The sequence below is a fragment of the Microchirus variegatus genome (assembly GCF_963457635.1).
Source record: "Microchirus variegatus genome assembly, chromosome: 5".
NCBI classification, from domain to species: domain Eukaryota; kingdom Metazoa; phylum Chordata; class Actinopteri; order Pleuronectiformes; family Soleidae; genus Microchirus; species Microchirus variegatus.
This window is the reverse complement of record NC_139806.1, coordinates 21,055,502-21,079,642: the sequence shown is the minus strand read 5'-3', so window position 1 is coordinate 21,079,642 and position 24,141 is coordinate 21,055,502. Positions and strand designations below refer to the sequence as shown.

The window sequence follows — 24,141 nt, the reverse complement described above, 5'->3', positions numbered from 1 at the left end:
ACACAGAAGGTAAAGAGAATAACTTAAAACTACAAAAAAAGGGGAAAAAGATCAACAATAAGCGGAGCTGCTGTAACGGTGGCCACTCAGGGCAGCGCATGCGTATTACATATAATGTGACTGTGTGAACAGACTTAGGTCCCCACAGCATGAGCATTACCTGGAACACACACGCGCAAGCTCACACTGTTCCGACATTAAGGGTGGATGCTGGCCACTCATTGAGGCAGCACCTGTCAGCTGGTGTTCTGGGAAAGCCAAGGGCTTGTTTGTTTATGTCTATCTCTCTCTCACACACACACACACTCTCTCTTGCTCTCTCTCTTTGTGTGTGTGTGTGTCTGTGTGTGTGTGTGTGTGTGTGTGTGTGTGTGTGTGTGTGTGTGTGTGTGTGTGTGTGTGTGTGTGTGTGTGTGCACTTACATTTATCACTTAATGGGGTCCCATCGGTGGGAGCACACCCACCGTGGGGGGCCCTGAACCCATGTGGGGCCCAAAATGGTGGGCCCCACACCGATTTCCATCAAAATGGGCTCTGCAGCCTCCCCTGATGCTCCTCCTGCTTTTTTAGCAGTTGGCCCACAAGGTGACAAAAACTGGAAATGTGTGTGAAAAGTGTGTGTAAAATTTATGCTCACTATCGCCCCCTGAGGTCGTGAGGTGTATAGCACCGGCACACACTCGGAAAGCATATGCACACACTTCAGGAAGTGGGTGGGCATGCCCCACCCACATCCACCCCATGCAGGTGGGGTTAAGAGGCCGAGGTTCAGGGGTTGTCATCATCGTTTATCATCGTTCATCATCGGGCAATCACTTCCGGTAGTGAGTTAAATGGCATGGATGGCTGAATGCGAGGAGAACATCAACAGCGTGCGACAGGTAGGCATGAGTTTGTTCAATTTATATCGTTTATAACTTAGTGACGTCAATTTATCACAGCGTAGTACATGATACGCTGCTACTATTAGTTACTTGTGGTTAGCTGCCAACGTTATTGATATAATAGGCGTGCTAACATAAGCAGCTAGCGATGTTTTTTCAAACTTTAAATACCTGTTAGCTGCTACCGTTAGCTACCTGCGGTTAGCTGCTACCGTTAGCAACACGGGGTTAGCTTCTAACGGTAGCGATGTAATAGGCATGCTAACATCAGCAGCTAGCGATTTTTTTCAGTTCGGCGTAGATGCGCGATGATGAAGAAAATGAAAATATTCACTTAAATTAGATCAATAACATCATTATTCATCATCCATTTAAGCACGGAATCCATCGGTACCGGAAGCAGCGTCTCACGCAGCAACAAACAGCATGAAAGGCGCTTTATAAATCTAATGTATTATTATTATTATTATTATTATTATGACAAATAATTGATTTTGATTTGATATTGATTTACGGATCCACCCGCGAAATAAGAGCACAGCTCGTGTCCACGTGTTACATGACCTCCATTAGTTTTTAAGCTCCTATTGCATGTTTTAAAGGTGATATTTACTCTAAAATGCAATACTTTTTAGGCGATGGAAACAACCCTTCATTTATGCTTTATACTCCGACACAGTGGTATCTACATTGAAACGTACACCTCTGCTGTAATCTGACAAGTGTGAACTTAATTTTGATACCAAGATAATTCACATAGAGCATATCAGCAGCTAGCAATCTAGGCAACTCATGACAACATAAACATGACTCACTGAACAATGTTCTTATACTGTATGGATAGTAATGATTAAAATTATTTTCACAGAGCCATTATGTCCAAAAGGAGAAGAAGAATAAATCCTGTAGATGATGCAAAAACATATATTCTGTCTTGCACTGACAAGTCTGTATTTATGTCAATACTTGTCAACAGTTACAAAGGTAAGTTGATGGAAAGAATGCATTTTAAAAGCATAATAATGGTGGATAATCAGTGGATATGATGACAGGGCAGAGTTTATTTATGTTTCAGATTGTGTGGCTATTTTGCTTTAAAAGGAACCCCGGCTATAAGACTTGAGGAGGACAGCACTGACAATGTTTCACAAAACGAGCATCAAAATGAAGCGCAAGAAAGACGGGATGAGGCGAGAGTGGGACAAAACCTGTGGTGTACGTGCGGCAACTGCGTCTCCATATATGGATATACAGTACACCACAGGTTTTGTCCCACTCTCGCCGCATCCCGTCTTTCTTGCGCTTCATGTTGATGCTCGTTTTGTGAAACATTGTCAGTGCTGTCCTCCTCCTGTATGTTTCGCTCGGGTTCAAATTGAAAAGGCTGAACAGATGACATATTTATGCTGAACAGTCACAACAGGGTCCCGAAGCCCCCAGTACAACCTTTATACGTCACTACCCAGAGTGCATTGCGACGTAAACAACAATGGCGACCTACGAGTTAAACTATTTTTACAATTTTTATAAAAACGAAGACATCAAGAAGGTTTTTTTATATCAATTTATTATAACTGATACTAACATTTATCTTTTAAGAACTACAAGTCTTATAGCCGGGGTACCTTTTTAAAAGACAGTGGATTTGTTATCCTAAATTGATTATTTATATTAGTTAAACATACATTAATGTGCAAATGAAACTGAATGATTAATTACTTTCAACCATATACATTCCAACTTTTTTTATTGCTTATATGCTTTTGTTTATGTACTCTTGTTGACCAAGTTATGAACTAAAACCATCCAGTCTAATTCTTACTTCACCAGTATTATGTTTATCATGCACCAAACAACATTATAAGTAATTAATAAGTATTTATAACTTGTACAAATACATTGCACTTCATAAAAATAATGATAATAATAATAAAAGAAGTGGTATCGTGATACTACCCAGAACCGTGATACTTTGTCTGGTATCGTACCATGGCTACTCGTTTTGGTATCGTGACAACTCTAGTCATTGTTCACATGTATGGAATTCAGTTCTAATTCATCTTGTTGAAATTGGGTTGTATGATGTACTGGTGTGTTGCCTGCACTAGATCATTCACAGCTCTTTCAGTTCAAGGGAACAGAACCAAGAGCATGGACAGGTCCCCCCTCCAAAAAATAAGAAGTTACAATTGGCTAAACTGCTGAAAAATACTGTAGATATTCACTGTACTTGCACATCAATGCAATATTTATTTAAGAGGGACCTCTTTTAGGAGGCTAAAATACCTCTTATTGCTGTCCCCATCACAACTGGGAGAGTGAGCATTGTCTGCAGGTAACACATCGACTAGACATAAGTGTCGGCATACAAGCCCACTTAACAAAAACTGTAACACCTCTTTAAGACTGCCCACAATGAAGTGTTTACTTTGTTATATATTTGTAGGAAGAGGAGTGTTTGCCATGCAGCCCATTGAACCAGGCGACTTTATTTTGGAGTACAGGGGTGAACTCCTCACACAGGAAGAATGCCAGTCACGACCGTACTCGGAGATTGAAAACGCATTTCTCTTTGACTTTGAATGGCAGAACCGTCGCTTGTGGTATGAGCATGTTGAGATGGATGTTTTGTATAGATGCAAACAAAACTGTTAACAATACCACTATTACAATTTTCCTTATACTTTTCAGCCTTGATGCATCTAAAGAAGATGGATCTCTTGGAAGATTAGTCAACGACAATCACAAAAATCCAAATTGTGTCATGAGAAAAATCCTAGTTGAGAACAAGCCACACTTGTGCCTTTTTGCCCTGAAGAAAATAGAAATAGGATCTGAAATTGAGTACAACTATGGCGATGCAAAATGGCCTTGGCGCAGGAAGGTGAGTTGGTTATATTAAGCATGGAGACTTTTTTGATCAATTAAAGTGTAAAAAAGTGCCATCTTGTAAAAGGAAATTTTGTCCAATATTATCATGTTTCCAGTATATTCAGAGTGTATCTGTGGAAATGCATGTGATCTTTGATCTGTTTGATTTCATTAAACAGCAGTTCTTGTTTAATTGTAATCCAGGTGAAAGACACTCAGACTCCTGAAGCAGGAGAGACGGAGGAATCCAAGCCTGATGAGACTAACGCACAGGTAAAATGACAGTTGTTGAGTTGTTGTGATGTTCTAAATGGGTCAATGTTCACATTGCTTTGCTTTAATGCAGTTAGGACTACTTATTGGGTGGTGTGATAAAGACCAGTTAAGGTCAAACACACACACATTTCCAGTCATGTTCTTATGGGGTCTTTTTATGTCAAACACCTCTTTCTGGTTTCTTATTAACATACTGGAACACACTCGTTTGTCTAGTGTTTAAGCTTTGTGGGGCCCTTCCGTGTGGTTCTCACTGAAACTGGTTTCATGGCACTGTTCCACAGCTGGCATCATCTAAGCTTGTATTTTAACATTTGTAATTGTACGCTGTCTGAGCTGTTGCATGTTTTGAAGGAATATTTACAATGTGACCCACTTTAAATCCTTGTTATAGTTATTATAAGTAACGATTACCTCAGAAAGACCATGCTGTGGTCTCAGTTTGAAGCTCTGTAGTGTTTCACAATCTGTTTTATCAATAGTTAACCTTATTAGCCTCTGGATGTCTCCATGTGCAGTTATGATTTCCGTCAGTTGTAATGGTCTTCTTGTCGTGTATCTACATTTCAGGTGAAAGACACTCACACTCCTGAAGCAGGAGAGACGGAGGAATCCAAGCCTGATGAGACTAACGCACAGGTAAAATGACAGTTGTTGAGTTGTTGTGATGTTCTAAATGGGTCAATGTTCACATTGCTTTGCTTTAATGCAGTTAGGACTACTTATTGGGTGGTGTGATAAAGACCAGTTAAGGTCAAACACACACACATTTCCAGTCATGTTCTTATGGGGTCTTTTTATGTCAAACACCTCTTTCTGGTTTCTTATTAACATACTGGAACACACTCGTTTGTCTAGTGTTTAAGCTTTGTGGGGCCCTTCCGTGTGGTTCTCACTGAAACTGGTTTCATGGCACTGTTCCACAGCTGGCATCATCTAAGCTTGTATTTTAACATTTGTAATTGTACGCTGTCTGAGCTGTTGCATGTTTTGAAGGAATATTTACAATGTGACCCACTTTAAATCCTTGTTATAGTTATTATAAGTAACGATTACCTCAGAAAGACCATGCTGTGGTCTCAGTTTGAAGCTCTGTAGTGTTTCACAATCTGTTTTATCAATAGTTAACCTTATTAGCCTCTGGATGTCTCCATGTGCAGTTATGATTTCCGTCAGTTGTAATGGTCTTCTTGTCGTGTATCTACATTTCAGGTGAAAGACACTCACACTCCTGAAGCAGGAGAGACGGAGGAATCCAAGCCTGATGAGACTAACGCACAGGTAAAATGCCAGTTGTTGAGTTGTTGTGATGTTCTAAATGGGTCAATGTTAATGCAGTTAGGACTACTTATTGGGTGGTGTGATAAAGACCAGTCAAACACACACACATTTCCAGTCTTGTTCTTATGGGGTCTTTTTATGTCAAACACCTCTTTCTGGTTTCTTATTAACATACTGGAACACACTCGTTTGTCTAGTGTTTAAGCTTTGTGGGGCCCTTCCGTGTGGTTCTCACTGAAACTGGTTTCATGGCACTGTTCCACAGCTGGCATCATCTAAGCTTGTATTTTAACATTTGTAATTGTACGCTGTCTGAGCTGTTGCATGTTTTGAAGGAATATTTACAATGTGACCCACTTTAAATCCTTGTTATAGTTATTATAAGTAACGATTACCTCAGAAAGACCATGCTGTGGTCTCAGTTTGAAGCTCTGTAGTGTTTCACAATCTGTTTTATCAATAGTTAACCTTATTAGCCTCTGGATGTCTCCATGTGCAGTTATGATTTCCGTCAGTTGTAATGGTCTTCTTGTCGTGTATCTACATTTCAGGTGAAAGACACTCACACTCCTGAAGCAGGAGAGACGGAGGAATCCAAGCCTGATGAGACTAACGCACAGGTAAAATGACAGTTTTTGGGTTGTTGTGATGTTCTAAATGGGTCAATGTTAATGCAGTTAGGACTACTTATTGGGTGGTGTGATAAAGACCAGTCAAACACACACACATTTCCAGTCTTGTTCTTATGGGGTCTTTTTATGTCAAACACCTCTTTCTGGTTTCTTATTAACATACTGGAACACACTCGTTTGTCTAGTGTTTAAGCTTTGTGGGGCCCTTCCGTGTGGTTCTCACTGAAACTGGTTTCATGGCACTGTTCCACAGCTGGCATCATCTAAGCTTGTATTTTAACATTTGTAATTGTACGCTGTCTGAGCTGTTGCATGTTTTGAAGGAATATTTACAATGTGACCCACTTTAAATCCTTGTTATAGTTATTATAAGTAACGATTACCTCAGAAAGACCTTGCTGTGGTCTCAGTTTGAAGCTCTGTAGTGTTTCACAATCTGTTTTATCAATAGTTAACCTTATTAGCCTCTGGATGTCTCCATGTGCAGTTATGATTTCTGTCAGTTGTAATAGTCTTCTTGTCGTGTATCTAAATTTCAGGTGAAAGACACTCACACTCCTGAAGCAGGAGAGACGGAGGAATCCAAGCCTGATGAGACTAACGCACAGGTAAAATGACAGTTGTTGAGTTGTTGTGATGTTCTAAATGGGTCAATGTTAATGCAGTTAGGACTACTTATTGGGTGGTGTGATAAAGACCAGTTAAGGTCAAACACACACACATTTCCAGTCATGTTCTTATGGGGTCTTTTTATGTCAAACACCTCTTTCTGGTTTCTCATTAACATACTGGAACACACTCGTTTGTCTAGTGTTTAAGCTTTGTGGGGCCCTTCCGTGTGGTTCTCACTGAAACTGGTTTCATGGCACTGTTCCACAGCGGGCATCATCTAAGCTTGTATTTTAACATTTGTAATTGTACGCTGCCTTAGCTGTTGCATGTTTTGAAGGAATATTTACAATGTGACCCACTTTAAATCCTTGTTATAGTTATTATAAGTAACGATTACCTCAGAAAGACCATGCTGTGGTCTCAGTTTGAAGCTCTGTAGTGTTTCACAATCTGTTTTATCAGTAGTTAACCTTATTAGCCTCTGGATGTCTCCATGTGCAGTTATGATTTCTGTCAGTTGTAATAGTCTTCTTGTCGTGTATCTAAATTTCAGGTGAAAGACACTCGCACTCCTGAAGCAGGAGAGACGGAGGAATCCAAGCCTGATGAGACTTACGCACAGGTAAAATGACAGTTGTTGAGTTGTTGTGATGTTCTAAATGGGTCAATGTTAATGCAGTTAGGACTACTTATTGGGTGGTGTGATAAAGACCAGTCAAACACACACACATTTCCAGTCATGTTCTTATGGGGTCTTTTTATGTCAAACACCTCTTTCTGGTTTCTCATTAACATACTGGAACACACTCGTTTGTCTAGTGTTTAAGCTTTGTGGGGCCCTTCCGTGTGGTTCTCACTGAAACTGGTTTCATGGCACTGTTCCAAAGCTGGCATTGTCTCCGCTTCTATTTTACCATTTGTAATTGTACGCTGTCTGATGTGATGTATGTTTTGAAGGAATATTTACAATGTGACCCACTTTAAATCCTTGTTATAGTTATTATAAGTAACGATTACCTCAGAAAGACCATGCTGTGGTCTCAGTTTGAAGCTCTGTAGTGTTTCACAATCTGTTTTATCAATAGTTAACCTTATTAGCCTCTGGATGTCTCCATGTGCAGTTATGATTTCTGTCAGTTGTAATAGTCTTCTTGTCGTGTATCTAAATTTCAGTTGAAAGACACTCGCACTCCTGAAACAGGAGAGACGGAGGAATCCAAGCCTGATGAGACTAACGCACAGGTAAAATGCCAGTTGTTGAGTTGTTGTGATGTTCTAAATGGGTCAATGTTAATGCAGTTAGGACTACTTATTGGGTGGTGTGATAAAGACCAGTTAAGGTCAAACACACACACATTTCCAGTCATGTTCTTATGGGGTCTTTTTATGTCAAACACCTCTTTCTGGTTTCTCATTAACATACTGGAACACACTCGTTTGTCTAGTGTTTAAGCTTTGTGGGGCCCTTCCGTGTGGTTCTCACTGAAACTGGTTTCATGGCACTGTTCCACAGCTGGCATCATCTAAGCTTGTATTTTAACATTTGTAATTGTACGCTGTCTGAGCTGTTGCATGTTTTGAAGGAATATTTACAATGTGACCCACTTTAAATCCTTGTTATAGTTATTATAAGTAACGATTACCTCAGAAAGACCATGCTGTGGTCTCAGTTTGAAGCTCTATAGTGTTTCACAATCTGTTTTATCAGTAGTTAACCTTATTAGCCTCTGGATGTCTCCATGTGCAGTTATGATTTCTGTCAGTTGTAATAGTCTTCTTGTCGTGTATCTAAATTTCAGGTGAAAGACACTCGCACTCCTGAAGCAGGAGAGACGGAGGAATCCAAGCCTGATGAGACTAACGCACAGGTAAAATGACAGTTGTTGAGTTGTTGTGATGTTCTAAATGGGTCAATGTTAATGCAGTTAGGACTACTTATTGGGTGGTGTGATAAAGACCAGTTAAGGTCAAACACACACACATTTCCAGTCATGTTCTTATGGGGTCTTTTTATGTCAAACACCTCTTTCTGGTTTCTCATTAACATACTGGAACACACTCGTTTGTCTAGTGTTTAAGCTTTGTGGGGCCCTTCCGTGTGGTTCTCACTGAAACTGGTTTCATGGCAATGTTCCACAGCGGGCATCATCTAAGCTTGTATTTTAACATTTGTAATTGTACGCTGCCTTAGCTGTTGCATGTTTTGAAGGAATATTTACAATGTGACCCACTTTAAATCCTTGTTATAGTTATTATAAGTAACGATTACCTCAGAAAGACCATGCTGTGGTCTCAGTTTGAAGCTCTGTAGTGTTTCACAATCTGTTTTATCAGTAGTTAACCTTATTAGCCTCTGGATGTCTCCATGTGCAGTTATGATTTCTGTCAGTTGTAATAGTCTTCTTGTCGTGTATCTAAATTTCAGGTGAAAGACACTCGCACTCCTGAAGCAGGAGAGACGGAGGAATCCAAGCCTGATGAGACTTACGCACAGGTAAAATGACAGTTGTTGAGTTGTTGTGATGTTCTAAATGGGTCAATGTTAATGCAGTTAGGACTACTTATTGGGTGGTGTGATAAAGACCAGTCAAACACACACACATTTCCAGTCATGTTCTTATGGGGTCTTTTTATGTCAAACACCTCTTTCTGGTTTCTCATTAACATACTGGAACACACTCGTTTGTCTAGTGTTTAAGCTTTGTGGGGCCCTTCCGTGTGGTTCTCACTGAAACTGGTTTCATGGCACTGTTCCAAAGCTGGCATTGTCTCCGCTTCTATTTTACCATTTGTAATTGTACGCTGTCTGATGTGATGTATGTTTTGAAGGAATATTTACAATGTGACCCACTTTAAATCCTTGTTATAGTTATTATAAGTAACGATTACCTCAGAAAGACCATGCTGTGGTCTCAGTTTGAAGCTCTGTAGTGTTTCACAATCTGTTTTATCAATAGTTAACCTTATTAGCCTCTGGATGTCTCCATGTGCAGTTATGATTTCTGTCAGTTGTAATAGTCTTCTTGTCGTGTATCTAAATTTCAGTTGAAAGACACTCGCACTCCTGAAGCAGGAGAGACGGAGGAATCCAAGCCTGATGAGACTAACGCACAGGTAAAATGCCAGTTGTTGAGTTGTTGTGATGTTCTAAATGGGTCAATGTTAATGCAGTTAGGACTACTTATTGGGTGGTGTGATAAAGACCAGTCAAACACACACACATTTCCAGTCTTGTTCTTATGGGGTCTTTTTATGTCAAACACCTCTTTCTGGTTTCTTATTAACATACTGGAACACACTCGTTTGTCTAGTGTTTAAGCTTTGTGGGGCCCTTCCGTGTGGTTCTCACTGAAACTGGTTTCATGGCACTGTTCCACAGCTGGCATCATCTAAGCTTGTATTTTAACATTTGTAATTGTACGCTGTCTGAGCTGTTGCATGTTTTGAAGGAATATTTACAATGTGACCCACTTTAAATCCTTGTTATAGTTATTATAAGTAACGATTACCTCAGAAAGACCTTGCTGTGGTCTCAGTTTGAAGCTCTGTAGTGTTTCACAATCTGTTTTATCAATAGTTAACCTTATTAGCCTCTGGATGTCTCCATGTGCAGTTATGATTTCTGTCAGTTGTAATAGTCTTCTTGTCGTGTATCTAAATTTCAGGTGAAAGACACTCGCACTCCTGAAGCAGGAGAGACGGAGGAATCCAAGCCTGATGAGACTAACGCACAGGTAAAATGACAGTTGTTGAGTTGTTGTGATGTTCTAAATGGGTCAATGTTAATGCAGTTAGGACTACTTATTGGGTGGTGTGATAAAGACCAGTTAAGGTCAAACACACACACATTTCCAGTCATGTTCTTATGGGGTCTTTTTATGTCAAACACCTCTTTCTGGTTTCTCATTAACATACTGGAACACACTCGTTTGTCTAGTGTTTAAGCTTTGTGGGGCCCTTCCGTGTGGTTCTCACTGAAACTGGTTTCATGGCACTGTTCCACAGCTGGCATCATCTAAGCTTGTATTTTAACATTTGTAATTGTACGCTGTCTGAGCTGTTGCATGTTTTGAAGGAATATTTACAATGTGACCCACTTTAAATCCTTGTTATAGTTATTATTAGTAACGATTACCTCAGAAAGACCATGCTGTGGTCTCAGTTTGAAGCTCTGTAGTGTTTCACAATCTGTTTTATCAGTAGTTAACCTTATTAGCCTCTGGATGTCTCCATGTGCAGTTATGATTTCTGTCAGTTGTAATAGTCTTCTTGTCGTGTATCTAAATTTCAGGTGAAAGACACTCGCACTCCTGAAGCAGGAGAGACGGAGGAATCCAAGCCTGATGAGACTAACGCACAGGTAAAATGACATTTGTTGACGTTGAGTTGTGATGTTCTACTACCAAAATGGGTCAATGTTCACATTGGTTTTCTGGTTGTTGTTTTTATACATATGTCTGCTATCTCTGGAACAGTTTTAACTTTTATTTAATAGCAGATACCACCATACATACAGATTTTAGCTATTTATCTATGTTTAGGTGTTTGCTGCCCAAGGGTTTTCGCTTGTTGATTATCCAAGTAGTGATGAAACTGATGAGAACTGTACGGACAACAAAACTCCCACTCCAAACTGGGATATTCTAAGGAATATAACGGAAGACATTCTGGTATGCCTTAGATGCTTTGAATTCAATTTATATGTTTTTTGTCAAGTAATTGTGATAGATTGTGAATATATGAATGTATGCACGTCTTGTCATACCTTTTTGTTTTTGCAGGTGGGTAGTGGACCAGAGGTTTCATATGATTCCGATGAAACTGTTGTGAAAGAAACCTGTGACGAGGCTTCTCCAAACAACCAATCAGATGATGAACTTGTTCCATCACTAAGACGCACAAAAAGCATTATGGTAAGCCCCTAAAACTTATTTAAAACAGTATGAGTACTTGGCTGATGGGCGCTTTCCCCTGCCATTTGTCATTCTACTGTTTCAAAAGAAAGGGAAAATCATCTCCATGTATCCCTTTTTGCAGATGGATAAAGTAAAAGATTTTGCTGGCTGTCTCTACGATTCAAGTGATGACGACACACAGGGCACTCTCATTTCTAAGCCTGAACGGAGTACACAGAGGCTGAGAAGAAGCTCTCGCAATCCTGTAAGCCTTTTTTTGATTCTTGTCTGAACATCTCTTGTCAGTGAGCCTGCTACTGATTCAATTTATTTTCCTTTTTTATTTTGCAAATTAGCCCTAAATAACACTGGAAACACTGGCGGAACCAATGTTGACAGTCGGACACAGACCTCCTGGTTTTATTTTTATGGTTACAAAAAAAATGCTAGTACTCATTCATTATATAATGCAAGTAATAAAATAACTGAAAACGCCCATTCCTAGCTTTTAGTCAAATTGTTATTCTAACATTAATTAACAGCATATCTTTCTCATTTGTTAATTTACTTGAACTTAAACTACTCGCTATAGAAGGCTCCATGTAGAATTTTCTTCACTCAGTATACCTGTACAGTTTAAGTATGCTGAGATTTTTGACACTTAATGTTAAAAAATTAGTTATTGACACTTTTTCTTTTCTTTTTTTAGATTAAACACAATATTGTGGAATCAGATGACTCAAACATTGGCAGTGAAGAAGAGTTCATTCCATGTCCCGTGGACGAGAGCACAGACAGTGATGGCAGTTTGAAATTAACCATGAAAGATAAAAACAAGAACAAAGGTTCATCTAGTGAGAGCAGAAGTAAGTCTTCCAGTCAGAGCAAGTTTAAGCCCAGGGAGAGTAGCAGTGAGTCCTCCAAAAAGAGAAGAAGCAAGTCTTCCAGGCCGAGCAAGCTTGATTTTAGCCAGAAGAGACCCTTTGAAGCAAGTCATGACCCCACACAAAAATTTCCAAATAGAGTTGATGGGAAGCAGAAGAAAATGGTGACAAAATATTCTAAAAAGGATGCGAGCGTTTCAATGCCCCTGGAAGAAGAGCGGTCTATGTATGTTTGTCCAGTTGTAAAGAAGGATGATGGATCTAGAAGCTACAACAAGAAACATTTCTGCTTTTATTGCAGAAAGTGTGTCCAGAAAATGTCAAGACACTTGTGGCGTAGGCACCAAGATAAACCGGATGTTGCAAAAGCATTCAGTTTGCCAAAGAACTCAAAAGAAAGGAAACTGCAGTTAGACTACATACGAAATAAGGGGAACTTTGAGCACAACACTGATGTTTTGGAGGCAAAAAGAGGCAAACTCATCCCATGGAAGCAACCACAGAAAAAATCTGACGGACAGGAATTTTCACATTGTGTTCACTGCTATGGCTTTTTCTCAAAGAAAGCGATGTGGCGGCATTTTCAGGTATGCAGCTTCAAACCTGAAAGTACTAGACCAGGTAAAACTCGAGTTCTGGCTTTGTGTGCTTTTGCTGAGCCTGCTCCACCTGGATTTAATGATGCTTATTGGAAATTCTTAAGTGTTATGATTCAAGACATGATTACAGTTGCTATTAAAGAAGACCGCTGCATTCTCGAGTATGGCTTCAGACTGTTCAAGAAGAGCGAGAAGATAGTCAGTCAACATCAGTATATTCGGCAAAAACTGAGAGAGCTTGGCAGGCTGTTACTGACTGCAAGACAAGTTACACATGTGAAGAGCATCCGAGAACTCATAAAACCTGAACACTACAGTCTTGTTGTCACTACTGCAAAGAAACTTTCTGGATTCAATGAGGAAACGGGCAAATACCGATGTCCATCTCTTGCTCGCAAGGTTGGACACAGCTTGCATTCTTTGGCCATGTATATCAAATCCGAAGGCCTGAAAAAGAAGGATAAACAAGCTACTCAAGATGCTGAGGAGTTTGCGCAGCTTTATCAAGAAAGTTGGAGATTTGACATTGCAAGCCAAGCATTAACTCAACTTGACCAAACCAAATGGAATGCTCCTCAACTGTTACCTTTCACTCAAGATATCCAAAAGCTTCATTGTCATCTAGCTGAGAAGCATCAACAACATTTGAATGATCTGCAAGCGCACCCATCATCATCAACCTGGAAGGAGCTTGCAAAAGTGACCCTGACACAAGTTGTACTTTTTAACCGCAGGAGAGGAGGGGAAGTGTCCAGGATGCTTCTGTCTGTGTACCTATCAAAGGACACATCAGACACACATGATGATGTTAGCTTGGCCCTTACACCGCTTGAACAGAAGCTGTGCAAACATTTTGTAAGGGTTACGATCGTAGGAAAGAGAGGAAGAAAAGTTCCAGTTCTTTTAACCCCACTCATGAGAGAGTCACTTGATGCTCTAACCGAGAAGAGAGAAGAATGCGGGGTGCTGTGTGAAAATGGTTATCTATTTGCATTACCAAACTCTGTTCATTACTTAAGGGCTTCTGACTGCATAAGGCAGTTTGTGAATGAATGTGATCACATCAAAAATCCCAAAGCATTAACATCAACTAAACTGAGGAAACATATTGCCACCCTCTCTACTGTATTGAACCTAAAGACCACAGAACTGGATCAGTTGGCAGACTTCCTCGGGCACAATATTGCTGTCCACCGAAAGCACTACCGCCTTCCGGAGGGCACCCTCCAGTTGGCTAAAATCAGCAAAGTGCTCCTGGCAATGGAACAGGGACGCCTAGGAGAATACAAGGGAAAGAGTCTGGATGAAATTCAAGTTGACGTGAATGGTACTAAGTCTTATTATATTATATTTTAAAGGTGCAATATATGACATTTAGTCTTCAGCATTCAGTAATTGACTAAAACTATATTGTTTTAAGTAATAGAATTGTATGCAGGTATAACATTTTAATCTTTTTTAAATTCAGTAAGACCATACAAATGCAAAAATTAGTGCCACACTTGCACATACTGCACACATTTTGATTATATCTGTTCAGTTGTAATTAAAAACGACATGATCAGTCCAGCAGGTTTCTCTTGATTGCCCACAATCGCAACTTTCCAACTAATAATATTATATCAATTAACATTTTAGAGACCATTGGCATGGGAGGGCCCTCAGAAAAGGACATTGAAGGTATGTGATAATTGTTTTTAAATTGCATTTGTATTTTGTTTGCACCACTGAAAGCCTGCCAGTTTCCCTGATTCACTATTTCCTGACATTATGTGAAGACCAAGTACACAAAATATAGTACATTGTCTTCAGGTAATGCACTACCATTGGGGGTGCAAGTCTGGTTCAGTAAGACAGGGGTCTGGGATTGTAATCTACTCTATATACACTGTATTGTCAAAGTATAGTAACAATCTTATATTTCGCAGAATTGTCAATCATCTGTAAAATCCAGCTCACACCAAGGATTCAGGACAGCACAAAATCATTTTAGAATATTGCAGGGAAAAGTTGCAGCAGTGTGAAATTGTCATTTTCAGAGCAAATCTCAAGTGCAGCTTCAGAAATTCTGAATGTCATCATGTTTCTATTGCCGATAGTTATTTGATTAATATCCTTATCAAGCTTACTTTACTGACGACTTAATATTAGGGTTTACATGTCTGTCTTGCGTGGTTGAATAAACCATTTCTGTGTACAGATGTCGATATGCCAGGAGTACAGGGGTCAGAAAATGTGGAGAGCATGTCGTCCCTCAACGACTGTACCTCCACATCACAAGTCCCAAACCAGAGAGTATCTTCAACAGGTGAGCTTGAACGATGAAAGCCACTCCACTTGAAAATCATGTTTTTCATGTTGTTCACTTGTTCATGTGGCATTATTATATCGGTCTCGCGCGTCCGCAGATTTTAGCCGTTAACGCGATAACTGGAGAGGCGTTTGAGATTAAATGTTCTTATTTTTTTTATGGGTCACATAACCCCTGTAGATGATCCCTATTGATTTTGAGCTGTCTACCATTATTATTAATTAATTAATTAATTAATTAATGAGTTAATTAATTAATTAATGATATAAAAACCATATTTTCGCCTGTATCTTCCAAAGTATTGCAGGTATTGGCTTCAAATTTTGCATGGGCATCACATACCACCTGAGAATTATCCCTATCTTTGTAGCTTTATTATTAATTAGCAAATTAATTAATTTATTATGCTAAAAACACATTTTCGGCTTTATCTTCCAGACCGAAGGAGATACAATCAATCATTATTACTTTGGCTATGATTGGTAATAGTTACATAATAAGTTAACTGGTTAACTTATTAGTGAACACAGAAAAATAGTTAAGGCATTTTTTCTTTATTATTGAGCTCATTTGGACACATTGAGGATATCATGGGTTTATTTAGCGCTTATTCATAATATTTATTACATTAAAATATACATTTATTAATTATCATATAAAAAATAGTTAAGCCTCCATTTTTTTTAAAATGCATTGAATGGAAAGTTTGTACATATTGTAGCTTTTTCATGAAATTTAATAAACATAGTGTATGCTTTTTCATGACATTTGGACACTTTGAAGATATGGCAGGTGTGGTTAGCATTTTAATATTCATAATATTTAACAAGGTATAATAGGTTAACTAGTTTTATTAAAAACTAGAGAGAAATTTATGAGTTCAGGTATTCTGTGTTCAATATGGAGTTTATATGGATACTTTGAACATGTATAAAGTGTAGTCAGCATTATATCATAATATTTAACAGTTATTTTGTTGAATTTATTAATAATTAATTAAAACAGTTAGTGGCAGGTGCGAGTGCGTATAATTTGGGTATATTGGAAAGTTGAGGATTGGACAAGTTCGCGGATATACCCCTTGCTGTCGGCCCCCGACAGCGTAGGCTAGTTTTGATTCTACAGGACATATCATTAGAAAGTAAGTGTGATATTGCATTTCTGTGTATTTCTGCCTTCAAAATGCTGTGAGCTAAAGTTGGTTGCAAAATTTGATTTAAAAAATAATCACTGTAATTACATTTTCCTGGTATTTTATGTCTTGAATTTTTAAATAAAGTTCTGTGTCTAGATGTCGGTATGCCAGGAGAACAGTGGTCAGATGATGAGAGCATGTCGTCCCTGAGCGACTGTACCTCCACATCACAATACCTAAACCAGAGTGTGTCTGCAAGAAAGAGAGGTAAGCTTTGGGACTTGCATCCTCTTTTGGGCATGACAGGACTTTATTAACGTGAGCAGGTTCTTTATGCGCAATACCGTACCTTAATGTTCAGAAGCATTTACTTTGAACAAAGAGTGGAAGTACATTTTGTGCAGTTTTCAGTCAAATTGTCAATTTAATCAAAATGTAGTCTCTTTCTGCCTACCTAGGTAAGCAAGCTGCTGTGAAACGTTGGACACCAGAGGAAATTGCAGCAGTAGAAAAACATCTGAAGAGGTTTATTGTGAGGCAAGATGTTCCAGGTAAAGCAGAATGTGAACGCTGCCTTTCTTCAGAACCGCAAGCACTGCAAAAAAGAGACTGGAAAGCAGTCAAATATTACATCAAAAATAGAATAACTGCCATAAGAAGAAAATCAGAATGAAAGCGGTTCACTGATCGAAGGTATGGACACACATTTTCAGTTGGTGCTCCAACACTTCTTGTTCAAGGCAGAAATATGCTGTTGTTCTTAAATATTTTATTTTCAGTTTTATATTTAATGTATACAGTATATCAGCAGTATAGAGACGCTGTTATTTGAAGTAGCTGCTGTGGTTTTAGCGGTCGAACGTTAAATGTTGTCTGTATCACTCTGCTCATTTTAGCCGTTTTCAGTATTATGTAGGGGCTCAGAAGATGAGGAGAGTGTGTCGTCCCTGAACGACTGTACCTCCACATCACGGCACCCAATTATGTTTGGCAAACTGTGATTAAAAGAGCAGCAGCAAAGGAGTTGTGAGTTCTTTCAATAATTTCTTGGTTACATAATGTAACTTTGAGTACTTTGTATTATTTGGCTTATTTCCTGCAATCATTACTTGCAACCCTAGTTCAAACTCAATTTTGTCGAGAGCATGTTTCTCTCTTCTTCTTTTTTTATATAAATATTCACCAAATAAGCTTTTTGTTTTGTCAAATGAAGTGTGACCACTGACTTTTCGGGTGGAATAAAAAGGGGGAAAAAACAGTGTAAACTCAAAATTAGATCTTGGGGCTCAGTCATGGTTAAGTGCTGGTGCTGAAGATCATTATTTGCCTACCATGTTACGACCCTGTCTTCGTGTTGATGATCTTTTGTTAAGAGGATAGCACATACAGTAGTTAATGAGCTAAGAAGGCATCTGGTTGTGCAGGTTTAAAGGGAAAAGAGATGGAATGGAGGAAGAAGAGAAATATAGATCCTTAATGCAGTCGGTGTCTATGTGCAGTAGAAACCATTAATGGGCCCCAGATGGTAACCTAACACCCCACAAAGATATAAAAACAAGAAATGTGTGTGTGTGTATGATACTGGACCTCACAAGTACTGTATGTTAGAAACGGGACCCCACAAGTGACGAAAAAACTAGCATGGAGACAAAAGTTTAACATTTTGTTTAATTGAAGTGATTTTTGTGATTGTGATTTTTTTTCAATCTTACCTGATTTTTTACAGCAGTGTAGCACCACTAGAAAGGGTGGATCCCATAAAGCATGAAAAAACGTGTGGGCCCCCTGAGGGGCAAACACCAGTATGTGTGTGTGTGTGTGTGTGTGTGTGTGTGTGTGTGTGTGTGTGTGTGTGTGTGTGTGCATGCATCCATACTGCTAGGTTTTCATTTGAAAATGTGTGCACACACACACCACCATGCAAGATGTTCACTTCTCCGTCAACAACCCCTCACCTCTCTACCTGCCATTGCTATCCGTCTCACTTCAAACCAACTATCACACTACCATCCATTAACTCTCTCTCTCTTGCTCCCTCTCTCTCTGTGCACCTGTGAGTGAAAAACAGCTTCACTCAGTCTTCCTCAGTCTTCCTGCTCATTACAGGCCCCAGGCAGCCACTCCATCACATAAAAAAGGCAGAGATAAGCTACACGAGCACACCTGTGCCTGGTGTGAATGCCAAAGCCAGAGTCACTGACAGCCAATTCCGGGCCAAATAATGGAATCAGCGAACCTCAGCTTCAGACAAATCAACCTGACAGCTTTATCTCCAACTCCCAATTTCCCAGCACGTTACAAACCTCATTATCAAATGAAAAAAAAAGAGAGAAGGCAATCAGTAAAGAGAAATATGTTGACACCGCTACAATGCCACTTACATGGGATTCATTTAGCAAAGCACATTTACAGATGGAACAGGTGGAAGCAAACGAGAGACATGTTTTTCATTTTATGAGTGAAGTATCCGCTGAGTGTTATTTGACAAGAGGAATATGAATGAGTTGTATTAACGACCACACGACATCAACTGGCAGGGATTTATCTGATCAGTCCGTGAAAGAATCATGTTCTCGAAGGACGACTGCAAGTGGCAGAAATAATTTCCTCTATAATGTGGTTTTTAATACATATACCATGAAATGCCGTAGAAATGTCACAGGCAAATGTCACATACAGTGTGTTTAATGTCACCAGCTGAACACAATTCGACTGAAAATTTGACAAAAACCAAACACACAAAAACCCATTTCCATGAAAGGGAAGAGGAGGAGTGAGACATGAACCTCATTATCTGTTCTTCATATTTTCTTTTTTAATAAAAGCTCCCTTATAGTGTTGGGAAGATTACTTTGGAAATGTAGTTGGTTACAATTACAAGTTACCCTGTTGAAAATGTAATAGTAGTGTAACTATTTCAATTACTTTCTTAAAGTAATTACATTTGATTACTTTTCTTAATTTTCTTAATTTTGAATGAAATCTCTCAACTGTTAACCATTTTTACATTTTAAGACCTATAGTGTGATAAACCTTTCAGCAGTACTTAAGACTATATAAAAACAACAAAATAAAAGACTCTTTTTTTTAACCATATATTATGAGTCTGACCTTAGGTCTGTACTGTGAAGGAGGCTCACTTCCTCACTAAATGGAGCGACAATGGGCTGATTTCAGCCAAGAGGAGCAGGTTGTTTTAATGGAGAGAGTATGAGCGATACAAAAAAGCCTGATCGCAGCCTGAAGCAACAGTGTTGCTGCAAATATGACAAGAGGCTGATTTTAATTTCTGACAGCTCTACATTGAGCTGTTTTTAAATATGAACCTTTAGAGCAACAACAACAACTGTTGTTTTAAACTGTGTTTTATATTGTTTCATATATTTCACTGATCACAATTATAAAATGCCAGTGTGTGTTTTATTGAAAGCGAGGCTGGGTGTGCGTATGAAAATAGGTTATGGTGGGTTTTTTAAGGTGCTGTAGCTACAAGCAAATCTCAGACCTTTTTAAATGTGAGAAAACAGAGTAGACCTACTCAAGACTTGTGTTTGGGCAACACATAACAGGCGAAACAATTAATTTATTCATGGCCACATTAAGTTAAATTATCTGTCCTGCTGCGAGCGCACAACTTCTTTCAGTGGTGACTGTATATAAAGGTAAATAGTCTATAGCCTAATAAATGACCTCCTGACGCTGAGCAGCTGAACATCTGTAGGCGAACACGCTCACAGAGAAAGTAAACAGCAGCGGATCAGCACGATCTCTCCCTCCGTACAAATGCTCCGTTCTGATCCAGCTCCACTGGACTTTGGTGACGCCAGCTGTAAATGAGTTAAATAGTGAAACAGCGGCGCTTTTATAGCCGATGTTATGATTAAACTGGTCGGGACCAGGTTCTGGTCTGTCTGTATGAAGTGTTTTTTGTATTTCCAGCCCAGGAACATCTTGTGCGCTGCCGACATTATCGCTTCTGAGTCTGACTGCCGCCGTACGGTTTGTTGGTTGAGTCGAATGGCACATGACCAGAGAGAGCCAATCACAATCGTCAGTTTTGGAAGGAGGATGTTGATTTGAAAAAAACTAAAAACAAACATGAATCAATGGGGAAGAAAAAACTGATAAATCCGAGATTTTGTGGCGATTTTTTTTTTCAAATGTAACTTAAGTTGTAATCATTGAAATTTCCAAAAGCAACTGTAATTTAATTACACATTTTCTCACAGTAATGTAACTGATTACAATTACGAACAGGAGCAGGTAGGAAATGGATGGATGCAATTACATATATATACATTATATATATATATATATATATATATATATATATATATATATATATATATATATATATATATATATATATATTATATATTATATTATGTTATGTTATTGTTTTATATATATATATATATATATAAAACAATAACATAACAATAACATAACGTATGCTGCTTCACCTTTCCTCCAAATGTTGAAACTATGTAAATTAATAAATTAAAAAAACGTTGTGCATCCGGTTTTGAGCAGTTTGTTGAAATTTAAGGCTCCTCTCCAGACGTGTTTTAAAGTAATTAAAAATATTCATTTTACCCTCTGAGCAACAAGTTTTTATTTGATATTTTTAATGAACTTAAACAAAATACAAATTAGTAGGTGCACTAGAGGTTTCAGGAGAGTGTATGATGTGTGTGTTTGTGTGTACTGTAAATCTGATTTATAGACTTTTGTAATCTGTTTGAAAACTTTCTGCTGAAGTTTGAAGTAAGCATCTTTAAATACATTTGTAATAGTTAATGTTACAGCTTTGCCTCCATTGTCTTTTCCTTTAATTGTTTAAATTTGAGTGTACAATGCAGGCGAGACAGATTTTTACAAATGAAAAAGTTTTTTTTTAGGTAGTGAAAACAGAAATTAAAGCGTGTTCCCATATTGTTTTGTGTTTGTGGAGGTGTGTGTTTACTTGTCCAGCTGCATGAACTTCAGCTAATAGCTCCACTGTGAGTACATAAGGTTGAAATACCACGGTGTAAATCGTTCACATTAAATCCATTTTATGTTGTGGGCAGATCTAAAGAAAAAACCCCACACACAATTACGGCTACATTTGCTCTCCCCATTTATTTACTGAATATAAAATAGTACCCTGGAGCATCGAGCAGAAATCAAGGTCTCATCCATCCTATTCATTACATTAATCAATGATGTGCAAATCCTCCTGGTTTATGTTATCGAGCATACAGTCCTGGCAATAAAAAACAAATACAACAAGCCCACAGGATAAACAAATAAAGCAAATTAGATGTCGAAGGTGGAAGCGATTTAGATGCCATCTTAATCTCATTCCTACTCCTCAAAAACTTACATGGAACTTTATGGGCAGTCATTTCGAATGGAAGGGAAATAACTGTTTAAAGTCACAAACTCGATCACGTAAGACAAAAAACTTTCAACAGAAACATCAGTCAATGATCGTCTGACCCCAACAGGATTTGCTATTTTAAAAATGTTTGAGACAGATGTGAAGAACTAATAAAAGAGCAGCTACACCTGTGAGCCTGTCCATTCCATGAGAATATAAAAATGTTAGTCCATATGGTTGTGGACTGTCAGTGACATTCTTCAAGATGAGCACAGATGTCCGCTTAAATAATTGGTTTTCGGGACAGACGGAGTGTTTTTCTTTTTTTAGTCCACCACTCTCCAATGAAACAAACAAATTCTCAAAATTCCCTGCAGGATGACAACAGCCAGCTAAATTCTCTCATGGTACAGTTTGGAATGGTAAAGCACTGGTTCAGGCTTGTGTTTCAACTGAGAACAGGACCTTTACTTGGTAGGCAGAATATAGGTTGTGCCCGATGGGCATGTAGCATCGTTCTGGTACTGGTGCGACTACAACAGACAACAATGGAGGACATCCAGCAACTCTTTTTTTCCCTGCTCGGTTTGTGGCTTTTTGTCTCAACTAGATGTCCAAGCTTTGCATGAGAATAGACTGCAGTAATTTTCCTCAACTTCTATGGGATATTTATACAGATCACAAGGGAGTGACGTTTTTCTGTTTGAATGCCGTCTAGCCCCACCCTTACCATATCATACCATTTTACTACTTCAGAATGGAACAGTTTGGGCTGGTCATTTTGGCAAAAACACAAATAAATATGTACTGCAGTGTACCAAACTGTGGAAACATGGATTAAGTTTATGGGACTATTGTGAAGACAGCTAATGTTGCCACTAGGCAAATTCTGTCATCAATAATTGTTGTTATGTCAACGCACATCTTGTTTTCTGCTGTGGAGCGGAACATGCATGAAGACAGATGCTTGTGTGTGATGCCTCCACCAACTCCATTATCTCTGCAAACTCCCACTGCTTAGCTTTTCACTTCTGGTGGAGCTAACAAACCACGCTAACAGCGGAGCCCATACTTTTGTTTGTTACATCATCATCATCTGTGGCATAGCAGAAACAAATACTTCCACATTCGCAGGTGCTTTAGATTCATGATCGTCTGTTCAGAAGGGCAGTTTAGCTTGTTTGTATCCTCAAGCGTCACAACATAACATCACTAGTGTGTCATCATAGCACCCTCCATTGGACAACTTGTTTATAACTTCAAACAGTCTGTTGGACTTATAGGCTTTAAACTCAAATTGTTTTTTTAGGTTAACAATGAATTACATAAGAATATTACTCACCAAGGCCAGGAGGGTTCTCAGGGCACGGCGGCAGCGGCTTGGGTGAAGGCTTCTGATTGGTGTTCGGCTGCATGCTCAGCACAAGCTGCTCACCTGTGGCCAGGTAGCTGGCTAGCGTTGCGTTCGGCCTCGAAAGGTTGTAATAGAAATAATGATGTCCACTACCTGCTGCTCCACTGATGTTATTCCTGGACCCGTTGCGTCCGTTGTTGAAGCGGCTGAAGAGGTCGAAGCGCTGCGAGTAGACGTCAAAGTACAATATCATCATGATGAGGAAGTGGAGCAAGCAGAGCAGCAGGACGCCTTTACAGATGCGCTCCAGAGTCCGGCCCAACATCAGCCGGGTCATGGCAGAGGAAAGTGACCGTCCTGTGACGGCCAGCCACGACAAGGCAAGCGTGGCGGGGTTATGAGCGTACACTCATAGCAACGGCCATGTGAGCAATATAAGCTTCTGTTAGATTTCTGTTAGATTTCTGTTGAGAACATGTGGACGGCTGCTGCTGCTACAAGACTATCTAGCTGCTGCAGGGGTCATGGATCACTGATAAGGATAGAGCGGCAACACCATCAGCTGCATCCAGTGTCCAAGTTATCAGCTAGCTCTGTGCAGACCCTGCATCCATGCATGGCAAGTACAAAGATGCTTTCATAAGCTTTGTTTCCAGGAGGCCCTTCATCCCAGGACAGGTATTATTCTATTATCAATGTGGCAAATGTGGACAGATGACAGCTTCAGTGTGATTGAGAACATAAGCCCAAACAACAGATAGAGTTTAGCTGGATATGTATTCATATGTTGTGTTAGACCCTATTATTTTGTCATCCTACAGCTGTACCCAAATGTTATCTCAATATAAAACAAATAAATGGTCCAATCAGTCTACTGACTAGCACTCAAACTGGTCCAGGACAGAGGTGAATCCTGTGCGACTGGCTGCTGCGGAGAAACTCTCATTGGCTTGTTGTGCACGGTGTCTGCTGACATTTCAGTCCAGATGTTTCCTTCTTGTGGCGTCAGATCAATAACGTTTGTAGGACATCTGTTGGTAA

At 39.2% G+C, this 24,141-nt stretch overlaps 1 protein-coding gene across 1 annotated transcript in view; it reads right to left on the bottom strand.

Annotated features, from left to right (window-relative positions):
* b4galt2 (UDP-Gal:betaGlcNAc beta 1,4- galactosyltransferase, polypeptide 2) overlaps positions 1 to 23,437 on the bottom strand; it is a gene marked incomplete at both ends in the record, with an annotated part of 194,854 nt that extends 171,417 nt beyond the window's left edge. Inside the window, one exon of the mRNA XM_083890053.1 lies at positions 23,089 to 23,437. Within this exon, the coding sequence (XP_083746179.1) occupies positions 23,089 to 23,437 (349 nt within the window). The remainder of the gene's footprint in view (positions 1 to 23,088) is intronic.
* Positions 23,438 to 24,141: the final 704 nt, after the last annotated feature.